General features: G+C 53.7%; 1 protein-coding gene across 4 annotated transcripts in view; it reads right to left on the bottom strand.

The window, feature by feature from the left end:
• KCNIP3 (potassium voltage-gated channel interacting protein 3) overlaps positions 1–24562 on the bottom strand; it is an 82897-nt gene that overhangs the window by 21573 nt on the left and 36762 nt on the right. The window contains exon 1 of one of the 4 annotated variants that reach the window (XM_043503167.1): positions 4497–4664. The exons of the other annotated variants lie outside the window; for them this stretch is intronic. Coding sequence (XP_043359102.1) covers positions 4497–4599 — 103 coding nt within the window. The 5' untranslated portion in view covers positions 4600–4664. Of the gene's footprint in view, positions 1–4496; positions 4665–24562 lie in introns of those variants that run through there. 4 annotated transcript variants of the gene reach the window in all.

Genomic DNA, 24562 nt, shown 5'->3' with positions numbered 1-24562 from the left:
GGAGGAAGAGCCTCGTGTCTCCAGAGCCAGCTTTACACACTGGCCTGGAGCATGACCTACCCCTAGGGGGTCCTGGCTGATGTCAGGCGTCCCCACGATCACACTGACTGCTTTAAGAAAATGGCCGATGGTGGCCACAGCCAGAAGCAGGGTACTGGGTCAGCTGGGCCAATGATCTGTTCCATTGCTGCATTGCTCAGCTTCTTTACCAGAGCATGTTCCTTTCCCCCTGGGAGGCAGGGTCTGCCCCACTGGCAGAGCAAACAACTCACTGGGTCTCTTACCATCACCTCTGGATCTGCTGCTGTCCATCCACCAACCTGTACCATGACCACAAACTCCTTCCGCTCAAATATAACTGCATGCAAAGCAGAGCTGTCACCCGCTTTTGCACTCTCATCTCCTCTCTGGCTGGTCCTCCATCCCCGTGGTTCTCACAGCAGCAATCCATCCATCCAGAGAGGCCTTCTAACGTTACTATCAGTGGGGCACTAGGTGACGGCAGTGGGTTTGGGTGACTGTTCTCTCCACACATTGCTTGCTCCTCCAATTGAGCCCAATCAACCCTGATAATACTCTGTCCTGATTTCTTCTATTTCTAACCGTTCTGTACTGATGTAACATGCATCAGACTGTATTAGCTACTAGAACATGGACTCTTATGGGTAATCACAGACACCTCATGCAGAACCTTCCAAAACCAGTACTCTTGTGCAATTCAAAACCAATACAAGGACATTTTTTTCCCTCGCAGCACATGATTAGACTGTGGAACTCACTGCCACCAGATGTTTTGGACGGGCTATAAACCCTCATGCTTCAGGATTTAAGACAATCTCTAACAAATTAGGGATCAGCAGGAGACTCTCCTAGGGGACAAATTAATTCACTGGAAGGTTTCTTGCCCCTTCCCGCTGAAGCAGATGGTACTGGCCACTATCAGAAAAACTGGACTGGATTAGATGGATCCAATAGAGCAGTTCCTATGGGCTTAGCAGATTTGGGTTCTGTTCGATGGTCAGACATTGCCCATCTCACTTCACCTCCGTACCAGGGGGCTAATGATATGATATTTTCCCACCTCCAGAGTGCAGTGAGAATTAATTCATTAAGTCCCTGATTCAGGTAAACACATAGATAATTGGCTTCAGTGGAGCTTAAGCACGTCCTTGAGTATATTGCTGAATCGGGGGCTTCAGTACTTCGGGCTTATCACAGTCTCAGAGACCCGGTACACATCAAAAGCTCAGATCCAAATCACCCCAGACTTTGAGGAAGTTGAATTCTGGGTCAAAATTTCACAGCTCAGTCCTATTTCTGTCTCCATCACTGTCACGGCTACCACGAATAAAGCTCGATTTGCAATGGGACAAACCCAGAGCTCCTCGCTCAGGTTCACAGGAGCAAATGGGAGTTTGGATTCCAGGCAGTTTTAAAGGGACACACATTTCAACTCCAGAGACAGAGCAGACTGTGGAATTCATTGCCACAGGATTATTGTTGAGGCCAAGAATTTAGGATCAAAGAGGGGCCAGCCATTTATATGAATAACAAGCATAGCCACCGTTTGAGTAGTTGGTGCGGATGGAGTTTTGGAGGGGACCTAACACCTTCAAGCCAATCACTGACATTTAGGGATTTGGAGGAAACCTTCACAGTGATCATCACAGCCTACCACGGGGTTTCTCCTTCCATTGTATGAGGCGTCTGGTTCTGGCCACTGTCACAGACAGGATGGGCCATGGATCTGATCCTATGTCTCTAAAACTGTCCCCAGCCAACGTGACAAACACGTCACAGCTCGCAATACTGTTTAGTGCCAGGTGGCTCATACTGTAGGGGAAAGGCAGTGAAGGGCTTGTTCCCTTTGAAACATCATACTTAGCACTGACTGGACAGCAAACCACTCTGCTGGGATGAACAGCTACAAGATGTTCCGACATATCCCTTAGCAGCAGAAGGCACTGTGGTATTTTGCAGCATGGTAACACACACACCTTCAGAGCCAAATTCAGCTCTGCGGTAACTCTGTCTGCCATGGAATTGCACCCAAGATCAATTTCCATCCGCTATGTCTTTGGTTAGCACGGTCCAACGGAATGGTCCCTTCCCACCTGAATCTCTCCCATTTACTCTCCCTGTCTCCCATCTGCCACAGCTGTGGTTGTGCAAATTCAGCCTCCCTGGTCAGAATCAAGGCCACACACATGCAGCAGCAGTCTCAATGCGGGAGTCAATGACCTAATGCAACCTGCATTCCCTCTGCTCAGATTCTGGGGGGAGCTAATGCTTCCCAGCTGAGCGGATTGGTCTTCCTGCCTCTGAACAGCGCAAATATTAAGCATGCAATTAATAAATAATGCCACTCTACCATCTCCAGTAACAGAGTCCCACGACGGGCTCAGAGCTGAGTCAGGAGCCTACATCACATTCTCTTTCAGTGGGAACTATCCCGCTCCAGAGAAAGCCTGAAATTCCATGTCCATGCTCACCCCTCCCTGGGCTTCCTCTGACCCTGCTCCACCAATGCACCTTCACCGTGACCTGGGCGAGAATGCCCGCTACTGGCAGGAGAGGGGAACACCGCCACCACTCACTGCTCCAGCACCCTCTCGCTCTTCTTCCCACCAAATGGATGGGTCAGAAGTCAGTGGGGCTCCCCCCAATTCCACCAGCTGAGGAGCGGGCCCTGGGAGTTTTACTTGGTGGGTACAGGTCGAGATCTTTGGAATTCAGCCTACTTATCGCTGTAATCAAAGAACTGGGGCCACTGCATGAGATTCCCCTATAGCAAGGTCAGAGCATGGCTGGGCCATGACAATTGGACAAAGCTGCAGTGGCACAAGTGACTCGGGGAGCTGCCAACTCAGCAGGGGGCTGCTTTCACTCAGGGTCCTGCCTGCTGCTGGTGCGGAGAGGAGGGTTGGGGCGGCGGGTGAGGTGCTGTATCTTTCGAAGAAGCTTGGGGGTTAGCGAGCATCTGCTTTCCTCTTCCTCCTCCCCACCCAGGCTGGGCTTGTGCCATGGAAATGGTGCAAAGGGAAGACGGCGGGGGAAGAGCCGGAGCTGCAGACGAAGTGCCCTTGAGGGGACGGATCCAGTTTCTTGATTTAAGAGTCAAACAAGCAGGTTTCGCTCCTTGGTTAATATTTCATTGGGGCCACGTGACGCCGAGATGGCTGTGTGGTTACTGAGATGGCTGGCTCTGCACTTTGCAGCGGAGGGGGCAGACGTGGAAATACAGAGAGAATCGTCCCGGGGGGGAGATTGGGTTTGGAAGAGGGGACTCCCAGCCAAGCAGCAAGAGACCCTCCACGAGGAATGCTTCCCCTGTCACTAGTGCACCAGCATTCACAAGTCACGTGCACGTGCAACCCACTGGTGAATGAGCATTACAGGCTCCCCTACAACCATGCCCAACTCACAGAGGATATGAGCCTGTTATAGTCCCAGTTAAGGAGCCTTGCTCTTTAGCTCAAACTCCTGCTTTTCGCTCTGGAAGTCCCTGGTTCAATCCCCAGCCAAGATGGTGGCCATCACATGTGTCCGTGACATCTCCTCCTGGGGTAAGGAACAAGTTCCCACTCATCCCAGGTGTGATCCTGAGGGACTTGCACTCAGGGGGAATTTGGCCCTGTGCATCCCAAAATATGCATGGAGTTTTGATAGGAGTTCCCTGGAAGTTTGCCTACCTGGAACACGCAGGAGGAGTCAGAGAGGGTATGGATGTGTTGAACTCCTGGCCTCGCTGTCCCCGTGGAGCGGCTCTCACTGGGCACCAGTGAGAGGAGCATTTGTGCACCGGGGGTGTGGGCATTCATGCCTGTGTGGAGAGTAGCAGCTCTTCCCCCTTCATTTCCAGATTGAGGCCTTTCCTTCGGGTGGACGAGGGTGAAGGGGGCCCTGAATGTGCCTTCAGAGCCTGGTCAGCTTAGTCAGCAGGAAATTCACGCCCGAGGGGCAGGGCTCCTTTGCAGAGGACTCACTCTGCATTCCCAGCCAGGGAGAAAAGGAAGCTGGCCCCGGCAGGGCAACCACACAGACTCCTAGTGGGGCCAGGGGGCAGCTTAGGGTAGAATTTCCCCTTATCACCCCCCTACACACATTGCCCTGAAGTCCCACCGGACCTCAGCCCTCTCAGCTGTAGTGAAAACCTTCCCTCCCACCAGCCTGGCCTGAAGAAGTCACAGAACAGGGAGACCCTTGGGGAAAAGACAGGCGGTTTCCCCTGAAAAAACATGGCCCAGACCATGGGGAAAAGGCTGATCTAATCCTGTATCCCGTTCCCCTCCACCTCCTGGGGGAACAGCACTAGGAAGGAGTCAGTTGCTGGATGGTGCTATACTCCCAGGGCACGGGGGTTAGAAGGGGTCAGAGGAGGGGAACGGGGTGCTCAGCTCCAGGAGTAGGGGGAAGGGGAAGCTGGACTGACCCAGATACAGGTGTCAGGATGGGGGTGGATCCAGGCTGCAGGGAAATGTACGGTCAGTAGTTACCTTCCATGGACATGGGCTCCAGGATCCCGAACTGTTTGAGGACGGCGATGAAAAGCATAATGACCACGGCCATGGCACAGAGTTCCATCCCCTGGATGCCCATGGCCGGCCAGCGTCCCGCGATGGGCGGTGCAGCACCAGGGGCATGCGACTCACGCCCCCGGGGGCCAGCTCAGCTCTGCCAGCGCCCGGAACCAGAACTGAGGGGCCAGGGAGCAGCTGTGCAGCAGGAAAGAGCCCGTGGTTCCCCACCACCACCACCAGCCCCTCGGCAGCCTCACATCTCCAAGTCCTCGCTGGAGACAGATTGATGAGTAATCTCCTTTGGCTTTCCCCGCGGGGATGGGAAGAGGGGAGACGGGACCTGGCGGGGGAGTGGTGCAGTTGCCACCTTGGTAAAGCCTCGAGCGTGAAGGAAGAAAGAAATCAAACTTTCCGAACTTGGCTGAGCAAACTTTCCTAGCAGCAGAATCCCAGCACGACCAGCTCCTGCCCGGGGCCCATCTCGCTTGGCTGCTGCAAATTCCCGTCGCTCCGGTGAGTCTCTGATCAACTCAGCGCTCCGTCAGTCCGGGAGGCTGGCTTGCACGGCAGGGTCAGCTGGAGGTTCTGAGGGGCTCCCCCGTGCCCGGTGATGATGCACTGACGGATGGAGCATCCGCCCGGCGCCTCCATCTCGCCTCTCCGTAACGCCATTGGCTGCAGGGTGGCTATAAAATTCCACACACTCTCCCCCTCCTTCCCCCCCCAGCACACTCACACCCTGAGACCTCGGAAAGGGGGAGGAGGCTGGCTGGGTGTCTCTCGTTGCGGGGCGGCATTGATCCAGATGAGAGAAGCGCTGGGTCCCAGCTGCGTCTCCGAGCGACAAGCGGTGCTGGCGGTTGCAGACAAGTCGTTTAGTTGGTGTGTTTTGTGTGGAAGCCCCGGCACGTGAGAGCGGCTTGGGAAGCCCGGGTGGAAAGGTGAATCTGCAGTGCCGACACCCTGAGCTCACCGACCTGGGGTAAATCAGAAGCAACTCCCCTGGGGCCAAGGGACAGACGCTGGAGGAAGGAAGAGCAGAACCAAGGCGGGCACCAGCAGTTGAATGAAAGGCGATCGAGTGCGCACAGCACAGCTAAACCCTGGGGATGCAGGAAGCATCCCAGACGATTCCTCCCCGTTGCAATACAATCATGGGGGCTGCACTCTCCCTGTGTATAAACGGGAGGGTGTGGGGGGGCTTCACTGACTCCACTGGAGTTCTGCCTCTTTGCATCAGCTGAGGATCTGGCCCTTGACCTCTGAAAATCTCCCATGCCCTGCAGTGGAGTTTCTACCTTGCAGGGGAACGTTATTCACCAACTGTGAGCTCCTGTGAGACAGACAAATCACTTGCTCTCTCTCTGCAGGGCAGCCTGGATTTTAAGGCTGCAGGACTGTACTTCTGCCAGGCCACACCCCATTATTCCACAAGCCCAGGAGATAAAATGCTCCTAATGTCACACAACGGAGCGCAGTGGGTCTGTACAGGAGATGGACCCAGGGACATGCTCAGTATTTCACACACACACCCTGCATGCATGCATAAGGTTGTGCAGATATTCATAAGCGGATGTAGGGCCCCAGACAAATCAGCTCGCCTGTGGCCCTGTATAAAACATGCAAAGAGCATGAACGCTGCATGCACACATGGCCGTGTGCCACGCATGTTCACACATGCGGCAGGAGACAAGGCCAGACAGTGCAACAGGATCACAAGTGAAATGGCAGCATAGCAAGAGGTAGCGAGTAGGGTCCCCAGGGGCGTTAGCAGGGAGCTGGGTGGCATGTGAGAGGCACTGGGATGCTGCTACTCCAGGAATCCACAGGTAAGAGATGGTCCATTCTAGCTGACGCGTTGACGGGAACTACGGTAAGAGAGCCAGGTCAGCGATCCCTAATGCACGCACCCGCTTTACAGTTGGCATTGCAGTGGGCCAGATTCTGTCCCCGCTCATGTGACTCGTGTGCAATAACTCCAGTGAGTCTGTGCAGGCAGAATGGAAACCCACCATGGTTTTTGCAAAGGAAGCCAACCTCCTGATTTGTGGGAGAGGGGCCTGACCGGTGAGTTTTGAGCCCTCGATCTTGGGCCCACTCCGTCCCGCTGCAGGCAGTGTGGCTGCAGGAGTACAAGGGAAGGCACCCCATGTCTCCGGGCCTCATTGCCTATTGGGGAGGTGGCAACACCCTCGGCTCAGCTCTAGGCACTGCGGGACACATTCTCCTCCTTGTGACACATGCGCCCAGGTCACTGAGTATCTAGATCTGTTTGCATAGCGAGACGTTCACCGGTGCGTGGAAAGGCACAGAACTTCTGTGACGCGCTGCGTACCCAGCTATATAGATGATCGGGCTGAGGATTTATGAACCTGTCGGCACTTATAACCCCACCCACTAACTCCATTGGGAAATCAGCAAGATTAGGACTCCGCATGGGACACAAAAGATCTAGCAAAAGTGTTTGTCCCAGGGTATCATTGCCCCAGTCCTCCCATCCCTACAAGGTTGCATGGTGTTCTGCAGCCTCCACCCAAGAGGTGGCTGCATTTCAGTCACTCTGCACAGATCTGTAGATTACTCACACGCGCCCTTTATAAGATGGGACACTAGGAAGAAGTGACCAGATCAGACACAAGGTCCATCTAATCCTGTACACTACCCCCAGATGTTTCAGAAGAATCTGTATAATCTCCATAACACAAAACCATGCAATAACTCTTGCATAGAAGACAGATTTTTCCTATCCCCAGCCACAGCGAGTTAATATCCTTCACCCTTTTTAGCATGTAGCTGTTTTTAAAAAATTAATTTAGGCCCCGATTCCTCCCAGTACTCAAGTAAGCAAATAAGTTGCATTGAAATCAACAAGACACGCATATGCTTAAAACTAGGCTGAATCAAGGCCATAAACAACGAACCTCTTTTTGACCTCTTTCCCTCTGACATCCACCGGCCATGAGTTCCACAGGTTAATTAAACATGAGGCAGGGAAATAGCTTTTATCAGCTCGCAACGTGTTTGCCTTCTAATTTGGTCAGATCCTTGTGTTAGGAGGGAAGGCAAATAAGAGTGCCTGACTGACCTTCTCTAAACCATTCATGATTTTATATTTGTCTATCGTGTCATCCCTTATTCATTGCCCATCTAAGCTAAATAGTCCTTTCCCGTCCCGCAGCATGAGAGCTGCAAAGTGCAAATTATTATTATTTCAGTGAGAAAGCAGCTGAGCCCTCAACACACCCACTCCGTGGCTGGGTATTCACCCCATTCCTACACATCCCTCCCCCCGGGAAATCCGCTTGCAAAGGACAAAAGCCTGGAGCAATTCCCCATGAACGCAGCGCTATAAACAAGACATTGATCCCTGTTTCTCTCATTGTAAAATATTAAAGATGTTTAAATGGATAAATGTGCCAGCCTCCAATCCTCTCCAAGCCAGTCTGCATTAGCAGCTGCAGCAGCCAATTGGTTTAATGGATGGGGCTTATAGCCGCTCCCCCCAGAATCTTGCCTGCTGGGGACTGCCCACCAATTTGGGTTTCGGGTTCTTTTTTCTGCTGAGTCCGAAAGCTTGACTTAGAAACTTTGTCAGAGGCTGATATTGGGGGAGGTTCATTTGCAGCTGTCAGAACACGATGGGAGATGCAACCAGTAACGTACAAAAGAGCGCAGAGGGCTGATTCTCACTTATGCTAAGCTTGCCTGACAGCAGGCAGCTTTCTGGGAACACCACTGTGCAGGGGGGCTTCCTGGCTTGTGTTAGGGGCTCCCCACCTGCCCTGCTCCCAGTCCCCAGCGTGGCCAGAATGCCCCAACAGAAGGGCCCTGAGAAGCAGAACGCAAGCTAGAGCAGCCATGTGACTGCTCTAAATTATGCTGGAAGCCAGACAGGGCTCTGAAGAGCCTTGAAACATGGGAAGGCCAAGGGTGGCTTAAAGCCACCATCCCTCATCCCCTCGCTCCCTGCCCCAAGCACAGGAAGGGAGTAAGAGAGAACCAGACCCATGAGCTCCAGACTAGGGCACCAGAAAGCATATTACTCAGAGAGGCAGTGGTAATTGCTGTTCCACGGCTGCAAGGCCATCAGACTTCAGGCTTCCTGCGTGGGGATGGGTCGTTTGGGTGCCAAAGCCCCTCGGGGACATAGCTTTAGCGAGAAGCATGCTGCAGCCAGGACTGATGCAACAGTGTGGTTGAGGCCAAGCAATGCTCTTAGCAAGGAGGGAATGTTTGCTCCTGCCGGGAGGCTGCTCCTCCCAATTGCCCACCAGCCAAACGCCGACTTCACGCAGGGTGGGAGTGGCGCTCCCAGTGTACAAGCTAGATGGGGCGGGGGGTGGGGAGAAATCCCTTTCCTTGGGGTCTCTCACCTCCCTTGCCATTCAGTTTCCCTCTGCCAATGGCTGCAGAGGAAATGCAGGTGAAGAACAGCAGAACCTAGATGCAGCATACCCTCCTCTCTGGCAACATACCCTCCTCTCCAGCAGGCAGAGCTGGGGCTATGGGAGGAGGCCAGCAGTATTAGCTGGAGAATGATGTGGGGGGCATGGCATAGGTTTGCAGCAAGGGGAAGGGGGCCAGGATCCGGGATACAGAGGGTAGTTGGCATGAAGCCACCTGCAAAATAATCCTCCCTGGATTCCTTCCAAAGGCAGCTGCTGAGAGCCTTACAGAGGGGCCGGGGGGTGAGGAGGGGAAAGCTGAGCCCCAGAGGTGGCTGGGAGGAGTGGGGAGAGCGCTCTGGCTTGGGGCTGGGGAGGCGGATAAAGAACCGCGAGGGCCAGAAGCCCCCGGGGAAGGAAGCGAGAGAGACGGGGAGGGCAGGGGCAGAGAGCACGAGCCCAGCGCCTAGGCCCTATGGGAACCGATGCTCTGCGGGCTCGGCTGCTAGACCAGCCAGTGGTGGGAGTGCTTTGGCGGTTTCGTTAGGAAGCGTGGGAGGGGGAAAAGCCACCATGGAGAGACGGACTCTTGCATTCACTCCTCCACTCCTTCCCACGCCACAAGCTGCTGGCAAAGCCCCGAACCCCGACTGCAGGGCACGCCAGCAAGCAGCACACCCTGCCTCCGGGGCCAGAGCCCATCAGGCAGTCCCCTGCTGTGCCGTCCCTCTAACCAGCGGGACAGACCCCACGGGAACTCTTCGCAGCTTCCCTGCCGGATGCTCCCCTCCCCATCCCGAGCGCCCCATGACCCAGGAAACTTCCCCGGGTGCAACTACACTGCAAAGAGAAACCCATGGCTCAGAGCCCAGGGCAGGTGACTCAGGCTGTGGGGTCAAAAGGAGCCGTGGTCCCTCCGGCTGGAGCTCGGGCTCTGAAACATAGCCAAGAGAGGGTCCCAGAGCCCAGGCTCCAGCCCGAGTGGGAACCCCACGTGGCTCGTTTTGGCCCTCCCACTTGACTCCATTGAGCTGGGTTCTGCACCTCGGTGGCTTTTCTTTGCAATGTAGACGCACCCTTAATGGCTTAAAGCTCAGGTTAGAAACGCCCAGTGCCAGATCCTCAGTGGCCATTCACATTGGTTGAGAATCTGGCCCTGAGCCCCCTTCACCTTGTCTACCTGCTAGGCAATGGGAAACCTCCCACTCTTGCTACAGAGGGAACGCCAGCTGAGAAGCAAGTTCTGGGATCACAGGTTCAAATCCAGGCAGTGTCCTCTTCTTCCTTCCCTGGGGGGATAAATGGCCCCCAGCTGCCAGGGAGAGACTTTCAGTGGAGACCACAAGGAAACCTGTGTGCCTGCTGGCTGTGTGTGGATGCTCAATACCTCCCCGTACCTCTCCTAAGAGTTGGGGTTTACTCCATTGGCCTTGGGCAAAATCCCCCTTGCCTGCTGCATCTCTCATTCCCTGGCTGCACCCAGAAGCGGCTGCATTTCAGCAGTATTATAAAGAGAGAGACTGCAAAGCACCTTGGGAGAAGGAGTCAGAAAAATGAAAGGTGATCCAGCAGATAGAGCACTAGATTGGGACTCAGGCGATCTAGTTCTAGTCCCAGCTTGGCCTCTGGCCTGCTGGGTGACCTGTGGACAAGTCACTGCACCTCCCTGTGCTTTTTCACCCCTCCCTCCCATCTGATCTATTTAGACCGTAACCTCCTTGAGGCAGAGACCATCTATCACTGTGTGTTTGTACAGCACCTAGCACAATGGGACCCGATCGCTAACCACTGCCGTAACACACATAGAAAAGATGATTCACTTTCTACTTTATGCACCATGCTAGGTTCTCAAGTTCCTGGACTCCTTTTCCTTTAAGTTCCGACTCCCAGTACCAAGGAGGAAGGTGTCAGCAAATGTAATAAACCCCCTCCACAATAACCTCCTGGCTTTTGCGTTGAGTTGGAGGACCAGGTCTGGCTCAGCCTGTGTGTGGGCCAAAGGCACGTGGGTGTGGAATGGGGCTGACAGAGCCCTGGGCTGCTAATAAGCTACCGCTCCTGTCTCCCCCTTTATGGTCATGCTAGCTGGAGCCCTGCTAAATAAGGAAAACCTCCATCCACTATTCCTCCAGCCCCAGGATTCTCTAGCACCTGGTCCTCTCCACCCGGGTCGAGGGGAGGGGTGAGTCCAGGATGGAACCACCACTCGAGCCCTTTCTCAGCCCCAGTCCTGGATGCATCATGCACGTGATCTCCCACCTGCGAGGATAAGGGGAGATTTGCAAGGATGTTACAGCTGGGACTGCTCCCCACCCCCAGCTGGACAGCGTTGCAGCAGGTCCCAGATTTGCTTACATCAGCCTCGCTTAAGAATCCTCCACCCAGAACTCCACTCCCCAAGGAATCCCTCCCCTTCACTCTTCAGAGAAGCCAAGATGCTGGATTTTGCCTGATCCCAGACTCAGCTCACTCAGTCTGCCACAACCTGGAAAAGCTGGAGGTAATCTCCGAGGTGAAGGGGGGATTCTCAGGAGCCTTCCCCACCCCCCCGCTTTAACACTGAAGAGCCCCCGGCAATCAAGCGTCCATCTGCTCATCGCCATGTGAGAAGCTGGAGATGGGGCTGTGGGGAAGGATGCACGCTGATGGATAGGCCATTAAAAAGCTTGGCGGTTCAGTCTGGATGAGCCGTGAAGGACTCAAATGATTAGCTGAACCGTATCCAAAAATTTTCTCATTCTCTCCCTCTGCACCTGCCCTTCTCCCATTCACCTTCCTCCTCATCTAACAGACTTTTCTGGATCCCTTCCCCAAACAGGGGACCCCAGCCCCCCATACTTCTGCGAGAGCTCCGCAGGAAATTCTCTTCCCCTCTCCTCTAACAGCCCTTTTAGGGATCCTGGCATTGCTACTCCAGCCAGGTGCAATGACTAGCATCTTGGCCACTGCTGGGGATCCAGCCCAGGACCCACAGAATGAAGAACACCAGTTGCACAGGCACCAACTCCCCTAGCTAATCACTGTGGCAGGCTCTTGTCCTCAGCGGCTTGGGCACAGAGGGGGTTGACACGTGACGCACAATGAGCGGTGGGCACAACCCCTTCCTGGCACCCATGGTTCCCTGTAACGAACCCGGGTTACAGCCAAGTGCAGCAGGTGAATAGGACACGCTGCAGGACTTGTCGGACCTTGGAGACAGTCTAGGGAAAGCTAAGAGAGGAGATGCCACTGAGTCAGCGTGTGCAGTGCCGGGTTTACAATGGCGCCAGTGGCTCCATGGAGTCGGGCCCATGCTCGGAAGGGGCCCCGGCCTGCACCACTTGCACTGTGCCCTGAAACCCCGCTGGCACCCCCTGCCCACTGCTTGCTGCTCTTGGCCTGCCTGCTGGTTGGCCGAGGGCTCCTCTCCCACCCCGGCTCCACCCCCTGCTCCTCTCTGCCCCCCAGCCGGACCCCAGTGCACCCTGGCTCCAGACAGTCTCTGCTTCCCACCATCTGTGGGGCGATTCCCAGCCCCGGGACCAGCCCTGGCTGCGCCACCAGCTCATCCTGGCAGACACAGTCACCTCCCAGCAGGGCTGGTGCGTGCGGCCGGGAGGCAGGGCGTGGGGAAGCGGGTCTGTGGGAGGTCTGGGCAGTGCTGGGCTGTGAAGAGGCAAGGAGGATCTGTGTGTGTTGGGGCACAAGGGAGTGGGGGTTCTGTGGGGGGTGCTGGGCAGTTGTGGTGGGGCTGTGGACAGGGGTGGTGTTGTGCCCGGCGCTGTGCATTTGTGTGAGGGGGATCTGGGGGAGGCGCTGGGCATAGTGGGTCCAGGGGGGCTCTGGGCATAGGGAGTGATGGGGTGTTGGGCGGGGGGTGGGCTGTGTGGTGTGGCAGGGGCCCACCCCAGAGGGGAAGGGACACACTGGTGGCACAGGGACAGGTGGGCCACTGTGCATCTGGCAACTGCCAGTTTGTAAATAGTGCCCTTGCACTGGGCTGGGCGGAGCGGGGCTTCCCCTGCCATGCCCCATTGCCTCTGGCTGGCCCCTCGCTCTGGGGACTGACCTCCCCACGCCATGCGCCATTGCTCCCATGGGGGCCCACAAATATGTTTGGCACCAGGCCCACAAAAGGTTCATCCAGCCCTGACCGTGTGATCAGTTTCCTCTGCGAAGGGGGGTGACGATGTAGGCCTGGCAGATACAGGTGGATGTCCTGAGTGGATAAGGCCGCGGGGGCTTCCCCAACAGATGGGACTGTCACGCCGCACATACAGGGCTGTGAGACTTTGGGAATTCCTGTTTGCAACATGCTTTGAGATCCTCTGAGGAAGGGAGAGTAGGGCAGAAGCAGTGTTGCAAAGGCACGTCACAATGCAGTCTGCATCCTCCTCAGATTGCTCTGAATTCTGCCCTGCAGGACAGCCAGGTGTGTGTTGCAGGGGCTGGATTCTGGCTATCGCAGAGGCTGGGTGGGCTGCAGCCGGCAGAGCTGAGAGGACATCGCTCTACAGAGGGGCTAAGCTACAGAGGGGCTAAGCTAAGCTCATAGGGCCCCCGTCAGGTCTTCCTTGGCCAGAGAAAGGTCACTGCAGCTCCGGGAGCCTGGGGAACAGGGCAGGCAGGCCAGAGCTAGGCAAAAGTGTGGCAAGAGAGAGATTCCTCGTTGCCCTCGACTCCAGTCCCCAGCCCATATATGCTGCTCCAGGAACTTACAGCGGCTGTACGGCACTACAACTAGCCAGGGATAATCGCCCGGGGTAAAAGCAGAGTAAAGTGCCATAATCAGTCCTCTGCCGCTTCTCCCCTAGTCTCTGGCCCAGCAGCCTTGAGAGGGCATGTCCTTAGCACGTGATGCTGCCGAGATTCTGGGCCCCACAAGCAGCTATAAATTAGAGCCACCCCAAGGCTGCTCTATCTAATCCATGCCAGCACAAAAGTGGCTCCTCCCAACAGCCCTGAATCTGGGCGGGGAAGAAGGGGCTTAATGCTTTGGTTCCCTGCACAGAATGGGAGCTGGCCTCCAAACCCACGGGCTGTTTTTAGGGACGATTTCCCAAAGTGATGAGCGTAAGAGCCATTTGCGGATGCTTCTCCTAACCTTCAGGCCCTGCTACTGCAGATATTTTTACTCATTCGGAGTGATAGGCTCTAAATTAACGGTGAGTACTCAGGAAAGAGCCTTGGGCTTCATTTGGACAGCTTAGTGAAGAGCTCTGTAGCAGCGGGGGCAGAGAATAGAAGCAAACAAAGTTTTAGGCTGCCTAAGAAAAGGTAGGGACAATAGAAGGCTGCCCATGTATAAATCAAACAGGGTCAGTAGGGATCACCCCATCTTAAACAGGCACAACAGAGGAGGCTCAGAGATGGGGGACAACAATTATAAGGGACCTGGAAATAATCTCCACCAAAGAGAGACTGAAAAGACCCAGTCTATTTAGTAGGGAGGAGTCTCATAAGAGAGGATAAGGAAGAGGTCTATAAACTAATGATTGGGATAATATTCTGATATAGAACTTTTCAGCTGTATATCGCAAAGCACTTTACAAAGGAGGAAAGCGCTTTTACAGATGGGGAAACTGAGGCACGGAGAGGGGAAGTGACTTACCTAAGGTCACCCAGCAAGCCAGTGGGAGAATTGGGAATAAAACCCAAATATCCCAAGCACCCATTGAGTGCTCCACGCAGTAGGCCAAGGGCACACCTCTTTTTCCTCTCTCATAATACAAGAATGGCGGAAGGAGATCGAATGCAATCAAAAGGCCTCAATTTTAATATTGAGAAAAGCAGCGGCTATTTCACACCATTGCATGCTTAACCTGCAGAACTCACCTCCACAAGAGTTCACACAGGCTAAGAGCTTAGCAAGAATCAAAGAACAAGACTATCCAGCTCGTTTGTAGTGCTTGCAGATGGCAAAGTGCTTGACAAAGGAGGTCAGATACTTCTATACAAAGGATTAGACACATCTATATACTAATGCTACCCGATGCAGGGAAGGGATATAAACTCTGGTGCGTCAGGACATAAGCCCCGAGGTTGTGATAGGACTGTCCGGTACTCAACACAATGCATCCCTGGCCTCTAGGCACTGCCAGGAGACAAATAAAGAGAAGTCAACTCTTGATTAGTGGGTGCAAGAAGCAACTTCCCTATGTGCAAGTTATTCCACTGATATCCCATTATAAGGTTTCTTCACCATTGGAGACGGGGCACTGCACTGCACCTCCAGGAGTGGATTTACCATGAAACAAACCATGCGGTGGCCCCTGTCCCGGGCAGTGCACCGAGACCTGCTGACCCCCCCCCCAAGGGGAGTGCAGAGACGTGCCAGCAGCAGCGCTGCAGGGCTAAGGCAGCTCCCTGCCCACTCTGCCTCCCTCACGCCGTGCTGCTCCCGGAAGCAACTGGCATGTCCCTGCAGCCCCTGCGGCGGGGTGCCTCCGTGTGCTCCCTCGCCCCGAGTGCTGACTCCACAGCTCCCATTGGCAGGGAACTGTGGCCAATGGGAGCTGCGGGGGCGGCACCTGCAGGCAGTGGTGTGCGGAGACCCCCTGACCCACCCCGCCTAGGAGCCGCTGCTGGGGGGGGGGGCGCCGGTCGCTTTGGGAGCTGTGCCACCCAAGATAAGCGCTGCCTCTTTGCCTCCCTCCTGTGCCCCAACCTCCTGCCCCAGCCCAGAGCCTGCACCCAGCACCCAAACCTCCTTCCAGAGCCCGCACCCCTTACTTACTCCCTCCCACACCCCAATCCCCTGCCCCAGCCCAGAGCCTGCACCCAGCACCCAAACTTCCTCCCAGAGCCTACACCCCAACCCCCTGCCACGGCCCAGAGCCCGCACCCAGCATCCAAACTTCCTCCCAGAGCCCACACTTCTCACTCCCTCCCACACCCCAACCCCTGCCCCAATCAAGGTACCTCACTTTGTTTTCATTTACTTCCCATCACTTATAATATAGGAGGAAGATGAAGAAAAAAAGAATGAAAAATGGGGGGGGGAGATAAGAAAGAATGTTCTTTTTCTTGGCTAGGTCCCCAGGGGAGCCCCCGGACAATGAAGCTGCGCACAGGGCCCCACTAACTCTAAATCCGCCACTGTGGACCCCGACTCTGACCCACGTTCCTTCTTTCTGCCTGCTATCCATTTCCTCGTCAGGCTACCGAAGGGAGCGTGTGGTGGGAACACGCCTGCCCCTGCCAGGACACAATCTACGAGGCTCCCTCTTAACAGGCTAGCTCCCCTGTCTTTGCGACACCAGGAATAAAAGCGCCAAGCGAGCAGGCGGAGAGCCCCCCCCATCACCCACGGAGGCGGGGAGGGCCCCTGAAAGTCATTGGTGGAGCACAAGCCGTGTGGCGCTCTCGACAGCAATGAGCAGTCAACCAGGAGCACGGGGGTAAAGCATGAGGATGGGCCCTTTAATAAAGCAGCTGGGTCCTGTAGCTCCACCCACTTGGGAGGAGCCTTTGAGTCCAGGGGAGGAACCACGAAGGACAGATTTCCAGCAGGGAGTGAGGAATCTCCCCCTCCAAACCCTCTCATGGTAAAGGACCTGAAAGGGAAAGACATTGGGTCTTCTCTCGCCCCCCCTCACAGACTCCTCCTAAAGGGGTGGAGTTACTTGCAAACCTGCCTCCTCGGTTAAAGGGCCAGTCCTATTTTAACCCCACTTTATTCTCCTGGTGTCACATGAAACCAAAAGAGACAAATGACATTTTAGAAGGGAAAGGAGCAGCTGGCTGTCAAATTGCACCAGGTCATTAAAAAAAAAAAAAAATTGTATTTGATTCACCCCCCCCCGCCACGCTAATTACCGCAGCTTGGGTTTCATCAGCAGCGGATCCCGGTGCTACTCTTTGAGAAAGCCTTTTAACTCAATTAGCTGCGGCTTTCATTAGCGAGTTGCGTGTTTAAGCGAAACCTGAGTGATGTTTATTTCTAGTCCTTTGCAGGCAGGGCCTGACGTGGATCCGGGGCTAATCACAATCAGCGACAGGGCGGCTAATGCAGCCTGGTGGGCTTCGTTGCCCTTTGCCTCTCTCATTGAAGGCAGGGAGGAGGAGAAATGAAAGGGACAGGAGAAAAAGAGGGAAGAAAGTGGGACCAAAAAGAGAAGTGCACAGAGAACATGACGGATGGCTAGCAGTGGGGAACGGGGGGTGGGGGTGGAGATGAACTCACTGAGTTGGCATTTTAAAGTTTGCGTTTCTAGACAATTAGCGCCGTGAATTATTAAAGAGCAAAAAGGAAAGAGGTTGTTTTTAATAAAGTATGAGTAAGCAAGTATTGTTCCACTGGGGGGGGGGCAGGGGAGCGCGATCGAAGGTAATCAATCAGCTCCCTGCCCCATTCTAATGGCTGCAAATATTTACTTGGTTTTATTGTTGTGTGTTTAGCTGTGTCCCTGGGTCCCTGCCAATCGTGTACTTAACACAGGCGGTCGATGGGTAACACGGGCCAAATTGGGCCTTGGAAATGGAGGGGGGGGCCAGGGATCTCAAAGCTGAATGTCATCATGCGTCATCTGAGGCCCTACTGCTGTTACTATTAGTCTCACTGAGATCGCAGCCCCATTGTGCTAGGTGCTGTATACGCACAAAGCAAGAGACCAGCCCTGGCCCCGGGAGCTTGGGCTCTCAACAGACCCGACCAGAGCAAGGAAGGATTTTTATCCCCCATTTTAAAGATGGGGAAACTGAGGCACAGGGTCAGTGATGTGCCCCGACTCACAAAGGGAGACTGCAACAGAGCCAGGAACAGTTCTCAGGAAAAGTGAGTTCAACTCAAGCACCTTAGCTACAAGATCATCTTTCCTAGCTGCATGCAAAATCTGAACAGTCATTGAACCTGTTTGGGTTCACACGGGATATAGATGACCAGACAGAATTCAAGATACCACTTAAGATGCACCTCAGACCGGCTGAGCCCAAATCCCTGTGGAGTACCAGTAACAGGCTGGTTTTGTACATGTGAACATGTTTCCCTATATAAAGACTAACCCCAAGCTGCTAAGTGACCTCTCATAGGGTCAGAGAGATGTAGGACTGGAAGGGTCTTCGAGAGGTCGTCTAGCCCAGCCCTCTGTACTATGGCAGGAATAAGTATGAGCCAGACTATCCCTGGCAGGTGTTTTCTTGACCTGCTCTTAAAAACCTCCAGTGATGGAGATTCCACAACCTCCCTAGGCAATTTATTCCAGAGCTTAACCACCCTGACAGTTAGGAACCTTTTCCTAATGTCCAACCTAAATACGGTAGAGGCCGGTGGCTTTGGTACTGAAGAGAGCAGGGTCGGTCCCCACCCATGCCACTGTGCGAGGGGAGCCCCGGAGGATCGCACCTGCTTTCTGAACTGGACTGACTCCCATCTGGAGGCTACTGTGGAACCCATAGCGCTGTGGACCTGCCCAGTCACCTGTGATTAGGTGTGGCAGCTCCCCCAGCCTTTCCATTAGCCCACACAGCCACAGTTGCCAGTTCTCTGCGGCCCACAGGTGAACTTGGCGCTTGCAAAGTTCGTGCTGGTTCCCTAGACAGGCTCTTCGCGTGCTGGGACCCGGGCAGGCAAGATTCCCCTGAAGTCACAGCGCATGATTGCACATTAACTAGGAAACCAGGCTCGCTCTCCTCCAGCAGCCCCCATGCAATCACCAGGGGTAGATCCGGTCCCCGGAACAACCAGTTTCCAGGCCTCTGCTGCTCCATACAAGTGCATAGGGAGCCAAGCGACATCGTATCGGACCTAACAGCCCCCACCCCTCGCTATATCGGGTCAAAGAAAGATCCCCATGTAGCTGATTACCTACTACACTGGGGTGCAGGCCCTGGTTCCCCAGCTCCTGGCCCCACTTGCAGCCCATCTGGTACCCACTGCACTGCCCCCGACCCCTCTCTGGCCATGAAGCAATGGGCTGAGTAAGTGATTAATACCTGGGGGAGCAAACAGCTGTGCGTATCTCTCTATCAGTGTTATAGAGGGCGGACAACTTATGAGTTTACCCTGGATAAGCTTTATACAGAGTAAAACAGATTTATTTGGGAGCTGGGAGTCTGGGTGCTGGAGACAGGAGCACTTGCTAAGCTGTTTTCAGTTAAGTCTGCATCTTTGGGGGCTTGGTTCAGACCCTGGGTCTGGGTTGCAGCAGGCTGGAGTGTCTGACTCAACAAGGCAGGGTTCTGGAGTCCCAAGCTGGCAGGGAAAACCAGCTCAGAGGTAATTCCAGCACGTCAGATGATGGTCCCAAGGGGGTCTCTGTGACCAAACCCATCACAGTAGGATTTTAAAAATCGTACATTTCATGATTTCAGCTATTTAAATCTGAAATTTCATGGTGTTGTAATTGTAGGGGTCCTGACCCAAAAACAAGTTGTGTGGGAGGGGCAGGGGGGTCACAAGGTTAGGGGGGTGGTTGCAATACTGTTACCCTTACTTCTCCACTGCTGCTGGCTGTGGTGCTGCTTTCAGAGCAGGGCAGCTGGAGAGTGGTGGCTGCTGGCCAGGAGCCCAGCTCTGAAGGCAGCGCTACCGCCAGCAGCAGTGGAGAAGTAAGGACGGCCTGGTATGGTATTGCCACCTTACTTCTGTGCTGCTACCTGCACAGCTGGGTCCTCAGTCAGCAGCCGCCGCTCTCCAGCTGCCCAGCTCTGAAGGCAGCAGGGAAGTAAGGGTGGCAATACTGCGACCGCCCCTAAAATTACCTTGTGACCCCCCTGCAACTCTCTTTTGGGTCAGGACCCCCAATTTGAGGAATGCTGGTCTCCCAGTGAAATCTGTACAGTATAGGGTAAAAGCACACAAAAGAGCAGATTTCATGGGGGGAGATCAGATTTCACGGTCCATGATGCATTTTTCACGGCCGTGCATTTCATAGGGCCCTAGAGATAAACTACAAAAGAAAGGTCTGATCATGCTCTGCCACTGGCTCAAATGGGAGTAGGATTGAGCCATCGTGCATATGTCGTTCAACAGATGTTTTCACCGCTCAGTGCCAGCGCCACCAGTGCAAACATCATGCGGGAACCTCCATGCATGAGGCACAAGTTGCTCCTCCTGATGAGACAGTGAGTTAGACAGTTAGCAGCTCCAGCTACAGAGCCCCCGGCCAGGAATCCCAGCTGAGAAAGCCTCAGGAGCGGAGAATCATAGAATCATAGAATATCAGGGTTGGAAGGGACCCCAGAAGGTCATCTAGTCCAACCCCCTGCTCAAAGCAGGACCAAGTCCCAGTTAAATCATCCTAGCCAGGGCTTTGTCAAGCCTGACCTTAAAAACCTCTAAGGAAGGAGATGCTACCACCTCCCTAGGTAACGCATTCCAGTGTTTCACCACCCTCTTAGTGAAAAAGTTTTTCCTAATATCCAATCTAAACCTCCCCCATTGCAACTTGAGACCATTACTCCTCGTTCTGTCATCTGCTACCATTGAGAACAGTCTAGAGCCATCCTCTTTGAAACCCCCTTTCAGGTAGTTGAAAGCAGCTATCAAATCCCCCCTCATTCTTCTCTTCTGCAGACTAAACAATCCCAGCTCCCTCAGCCTCTCCTCGTAAGTCATGTGCTCTAGACCCCTAATCATTTTTGTTGCCCTTCGCTGTACTCTTTCCAATTTATCCACATCCTTCTTGTAGTGTGGGGCCCAAAACTGGACACAGTACTCCAGATGAGGCCTCACCAGTGTCGAATAGAGGGGAACGATCACGTCCCTCGATCTGCTCGCTATGCCCCTACTTATACATCCCAAACTGCCATTGGCCTTCTTGGCAACAAGGGCACACTGCTGACTCATATCCAGCTTCTCGTCCACTGTCACCCCTAGGTCCTTTTCCGCAGAACTGCTGCCGAGCCATTCGGTCCCTAGTCTGTAGCGGTGCATTGGATTCTTCCATCCTAAGTGCAGGACCCTGCACTTATCCTTATTGAACCTCATTAGATTTCTTTTGGCCCAATCTTCCAATTTGTCTAGGTCCTTCTGTATCCTATCCCTCCCCTCCAGCGTATCTACCACTCCTCCCAGTTTAGTATCATCCGCAAATTTGCTGAGAGTGCAATCCACACCATCCTCCAGATCATTTATGAAGATATTGAACAAAACGGGCCCCAGGACCGACCCCTGGGGCACTCCACTTGACACCGGCTGCCAACTAGACATGGAGCCATTGATCACTACCCGTTGAATCTTTGACTGCAGCCGATAGGCTAGAAAACACAGTCTGTTACCCGACCGAACCGAGGGGGAACCCCTTCTCCTCTCGGTGAGGGGCTTGGAAAGCACAGAGTGTTTCATGGAGGAGCTGCTACTGGCAGGATTTTGCTGGGGCTCTGAAAGCCGCTGGGGGCTGCCTGGGAGGAGCTGGTAAACACTGAACAGAAGTTGGGGGGATGGATTCGGACACATGGGGGGAGGGATAGCTCAGCGGTTTGAGCATTGGCCTGCTAAACCCAGGGTGAGTTAAATCCTTGAGGGGGGCCATTTAGGGCCAAAAATTGGAGATTGGTCCTGCTTTGAGCAGGGGGTTGGACTAGATGACCTCCTGAGGTCCCTTCCAACCCTGATATTCTATGATTCTAGTGAACATTAAGGGGTCCCTGAAACCAGTCTAGCAGCTGGGCTACTAGCCCAGGGGTCTGGAGATCTGTGTTCTAGTCCTACCTTGAGCAAGTCCCTATTTATGCATCTGTAAAATGAAGAAAATACAATCTATGCCAATGAGAGAGAGGCAGGGAGCAAGTTCTGTGCGGAAGTGACTGTTTCTGACTACGCATATACAGCACCTAGCAGAATGGGGGTCATGGCCAGCGTGTGCTACTGTAGTACAGCCAACCAAGGCCGCTGCAGTTGGTGACTCCTTGCCTTATATTCCATCCTCTAGACTAGGGGACTAGGGGGAGACTCAGATCAGACTTTGTGTGGGACCTTGGGCATGTCACTTAGTTTCTCTGCGCCTCAGTTCCTCATCTGTACAATGGGGGATAAAGCCCTGCTTCATAAGGGCATTGGGAAATAGATTGTGAGGCACTCAGTATAGCAGAGAGGTACTTAAGACAGACAGGAGCATGCTGTCGCATAGAAAGCAGGATTATCTTTAACAAGGAAGTTTCCCCGGCTGGTGTGGAGATTTAAAAGCGATTTGCTGGCTGCAACCATTCCCAGACATGCCTATCGAGCTGTTTAGCCATTCACGTTAATAGGAAACAGTTTGCCCACTCTTGTTCAATACAGAAGACACACAATACAATAGAAGTGCCCTAGAATGCAACAGAGGCACCTTGGGCTAGCGCGGTGAGATCAGAAACCACGTTGCACTTGTGGTGACGGTGACGTCTCAGCAATGATCTGGGTTGCTATAAAGGGAGAAGTATAGCAATGGTGCACTGCACACAGTGAGATGCCGTGAGACAGAATGACAACATCTACCCAGCCCCTCGCCTCCTGGCACAGGTTACAGTGGGATGCTAAAAATAGCCGAAGACAGAGTTAAAATTTGGCTATGAAGAATCATGTTAGTGATATTAACAATATTAACCAGACTGGGCACTGCTGCACTCCAATGGATGGGATCAGAACTGGTCAACGGTGTATCCTACACCCCGGACTGCAAATGGCGATTCTCCTGCACTCCAGTAGTAGGGGCCTGTGGGTTTGGAGATGGGGTCCATGACATTCCATATGGCAACAGAAATTCAGCCTAGAGAAGCTTAAGGTAGGCACACATGTATTAGTACATCACTGATGGGAAAATACAGCCAATATTATTAGTATTAGCTCACCTTGCAGGGTAAGGGTTGTTGGGCTTTGGCCCCGATCCTGTCAGCTGAGCTGCATGGGCTGGAATCAGAGAGGCTGCGTAGAAGGGATCCCCCTTGCATGGGCCAGAAAGTGTTCCTGGTGGTACCCTGGTAAGCACAGGCCGATCCTGCTCCCCACTGAAGCCACTGGAGGTGCTCGTAGGCAGACGGTAGCAACGGTGAAGGCTGCAATGTAGGGAAAACTCTGGCATTTTCAGTGATGCCAACCCCAGCCATCCAAAAATAGTGAGGCTGGCCCCACACCATCGGGATTTTAAAAAATCGTGAGTTTTAAAAAAATAGTAAATATTGGGCTCTTTCCATGTGCCTGCTGGTGTCTGAGCTTTGCCGGCGCATTCTCGATACATGTTCAATCTTTTCTCCGCAGACCGGACGCTTTTTTGAAAATGAAAGCCGAGATGCTCACACCATCTCTTGATTCCAGGAGCAAAAGATTAAAAAAGAAAAGAAAAAAGAACCGCAAATATCCGACTCCGCAACCTCTATTCTGTCCTGCCTTCCTCTGGGACTTTCGCCATTCACGGCGATGGGAACAGAGCCCAGGTCTCAAACGAGCCTGCTTTGGAGCCGTTTTTATGCTGCAAATACTTGCTTTGGGGTGAAATTCACCCAGTCTTGACGGCCAGCGCTCGTGCCCCTGTTAATTCTCACTTAAGTCTGTAGCCATATAAGTACCCAAGATAGGTAGGCCAGTCACTCACTCGCATGGGGCAGATTTAATCCTTGGATAATTAGCAGCGCAGCCCCCTAATGCGAACGAACAGAATGAGTCTCACATTTGTAAGGTACCCGTCACCGGGGTCTCCAGGCACCAGTCCATTTATAACTCACACCTGCTCAGTTTGGCCCTCTCTCTGTCCCTCTAGTGGTGGCGGGCCACATATACAGGCTGAAGAGCCTGCTGCTGCCTTGGCTAACACAGATGGGGCTTTTCAGCAGAGGTTCCTGGTTTTAGCTCCAGAGAATGAACCTGGGATCTACACCACCAAAGCTACAACCCGGGGTTGCTTACAGTAGGTTGACAATCACTACAAGGAAGATCAAGGGGGCTGGGAGCCAGCAGTGCCTTCCCCCCCGACACACTTAAAATATAAAAAGTCATGGAAGTGAAACCTCAGCGCACTCTGCTCAGCAAAACAGGTGATGCTTTAATGGTTTCAAATCGTTCCAGGTACGGTTGAAGTTTCCTTCAAGTTGGCACTTTTCAGAGCCATCCATCTCGCTGCTGCTTCTCCAGCCAGCTATGAAGCGAGACACTGTCAGCTCATCTCCTGCAAGATGTATGAGCACAAGGACTTGGGGTTCCCGGCATAGACGGGAGGGGGAAGACCAAGCCCATGTAGATAGACCCAAGAGTTTGGGGGTGGATCTAAAACTCAGACAGGCTTCTTTGAACTGAGAAATTGGGTCAGGAATGTGCTTAGATCTGGCTTTTCCATTGTCAATGGACTGACAATGGTGGTGGGGCAGGGACTCACTCACTGTGAGGAAGTTGGCAGGGAGAGATCTCCATAGGGCCGTAAAAGCAGGTAGGGGTACACCAGCCATCGAAAGTCAGTGACAGTTAAGTGCCGATCGCCCATATGGCTTTGTACAGCATCTAGCGCAACAGGACCCAGATCTGCTCGAGGCCTCAAGATGCATGTGAAGTGCTGGCTTGTACCTAGGCTACACGGCCACAGCCTGAGTCTCTTTCCAGGTGGGCAGGTTTTCCAAACACAAACAGTTCCCCAGCCCACACTGGGCTATAGCTCCAAGGGGATTTTCCCCCTTCGCCTCTCACTTCCTCCAGCAGGATTCTGCCTTGTTCTTTCAGCGAGCGCCACCCTGGATGTCCTTGTTCCCTAGCAGGTTCCCACTATCTTCTCT

This window comes from Dermochelys coriacea, chromosome 26, assembly GCF_009764565.3.
Source record: "Dermochelys coriacea isolate rDerCor1 chromosome 26, rDerCor1.pri.v4, whole genome shotgun sequence".
NCBI classification, from domain to species: Eukaryota; Metazoa; Chordata; order Testudines; family Dermochelyidae; genus Dermochelys; species Dermochelys coriacea.
Note: the sequence above shows the minus strand (reverse complement) of the source record. Positions and strands in the feature narration are given on the sequence as shown.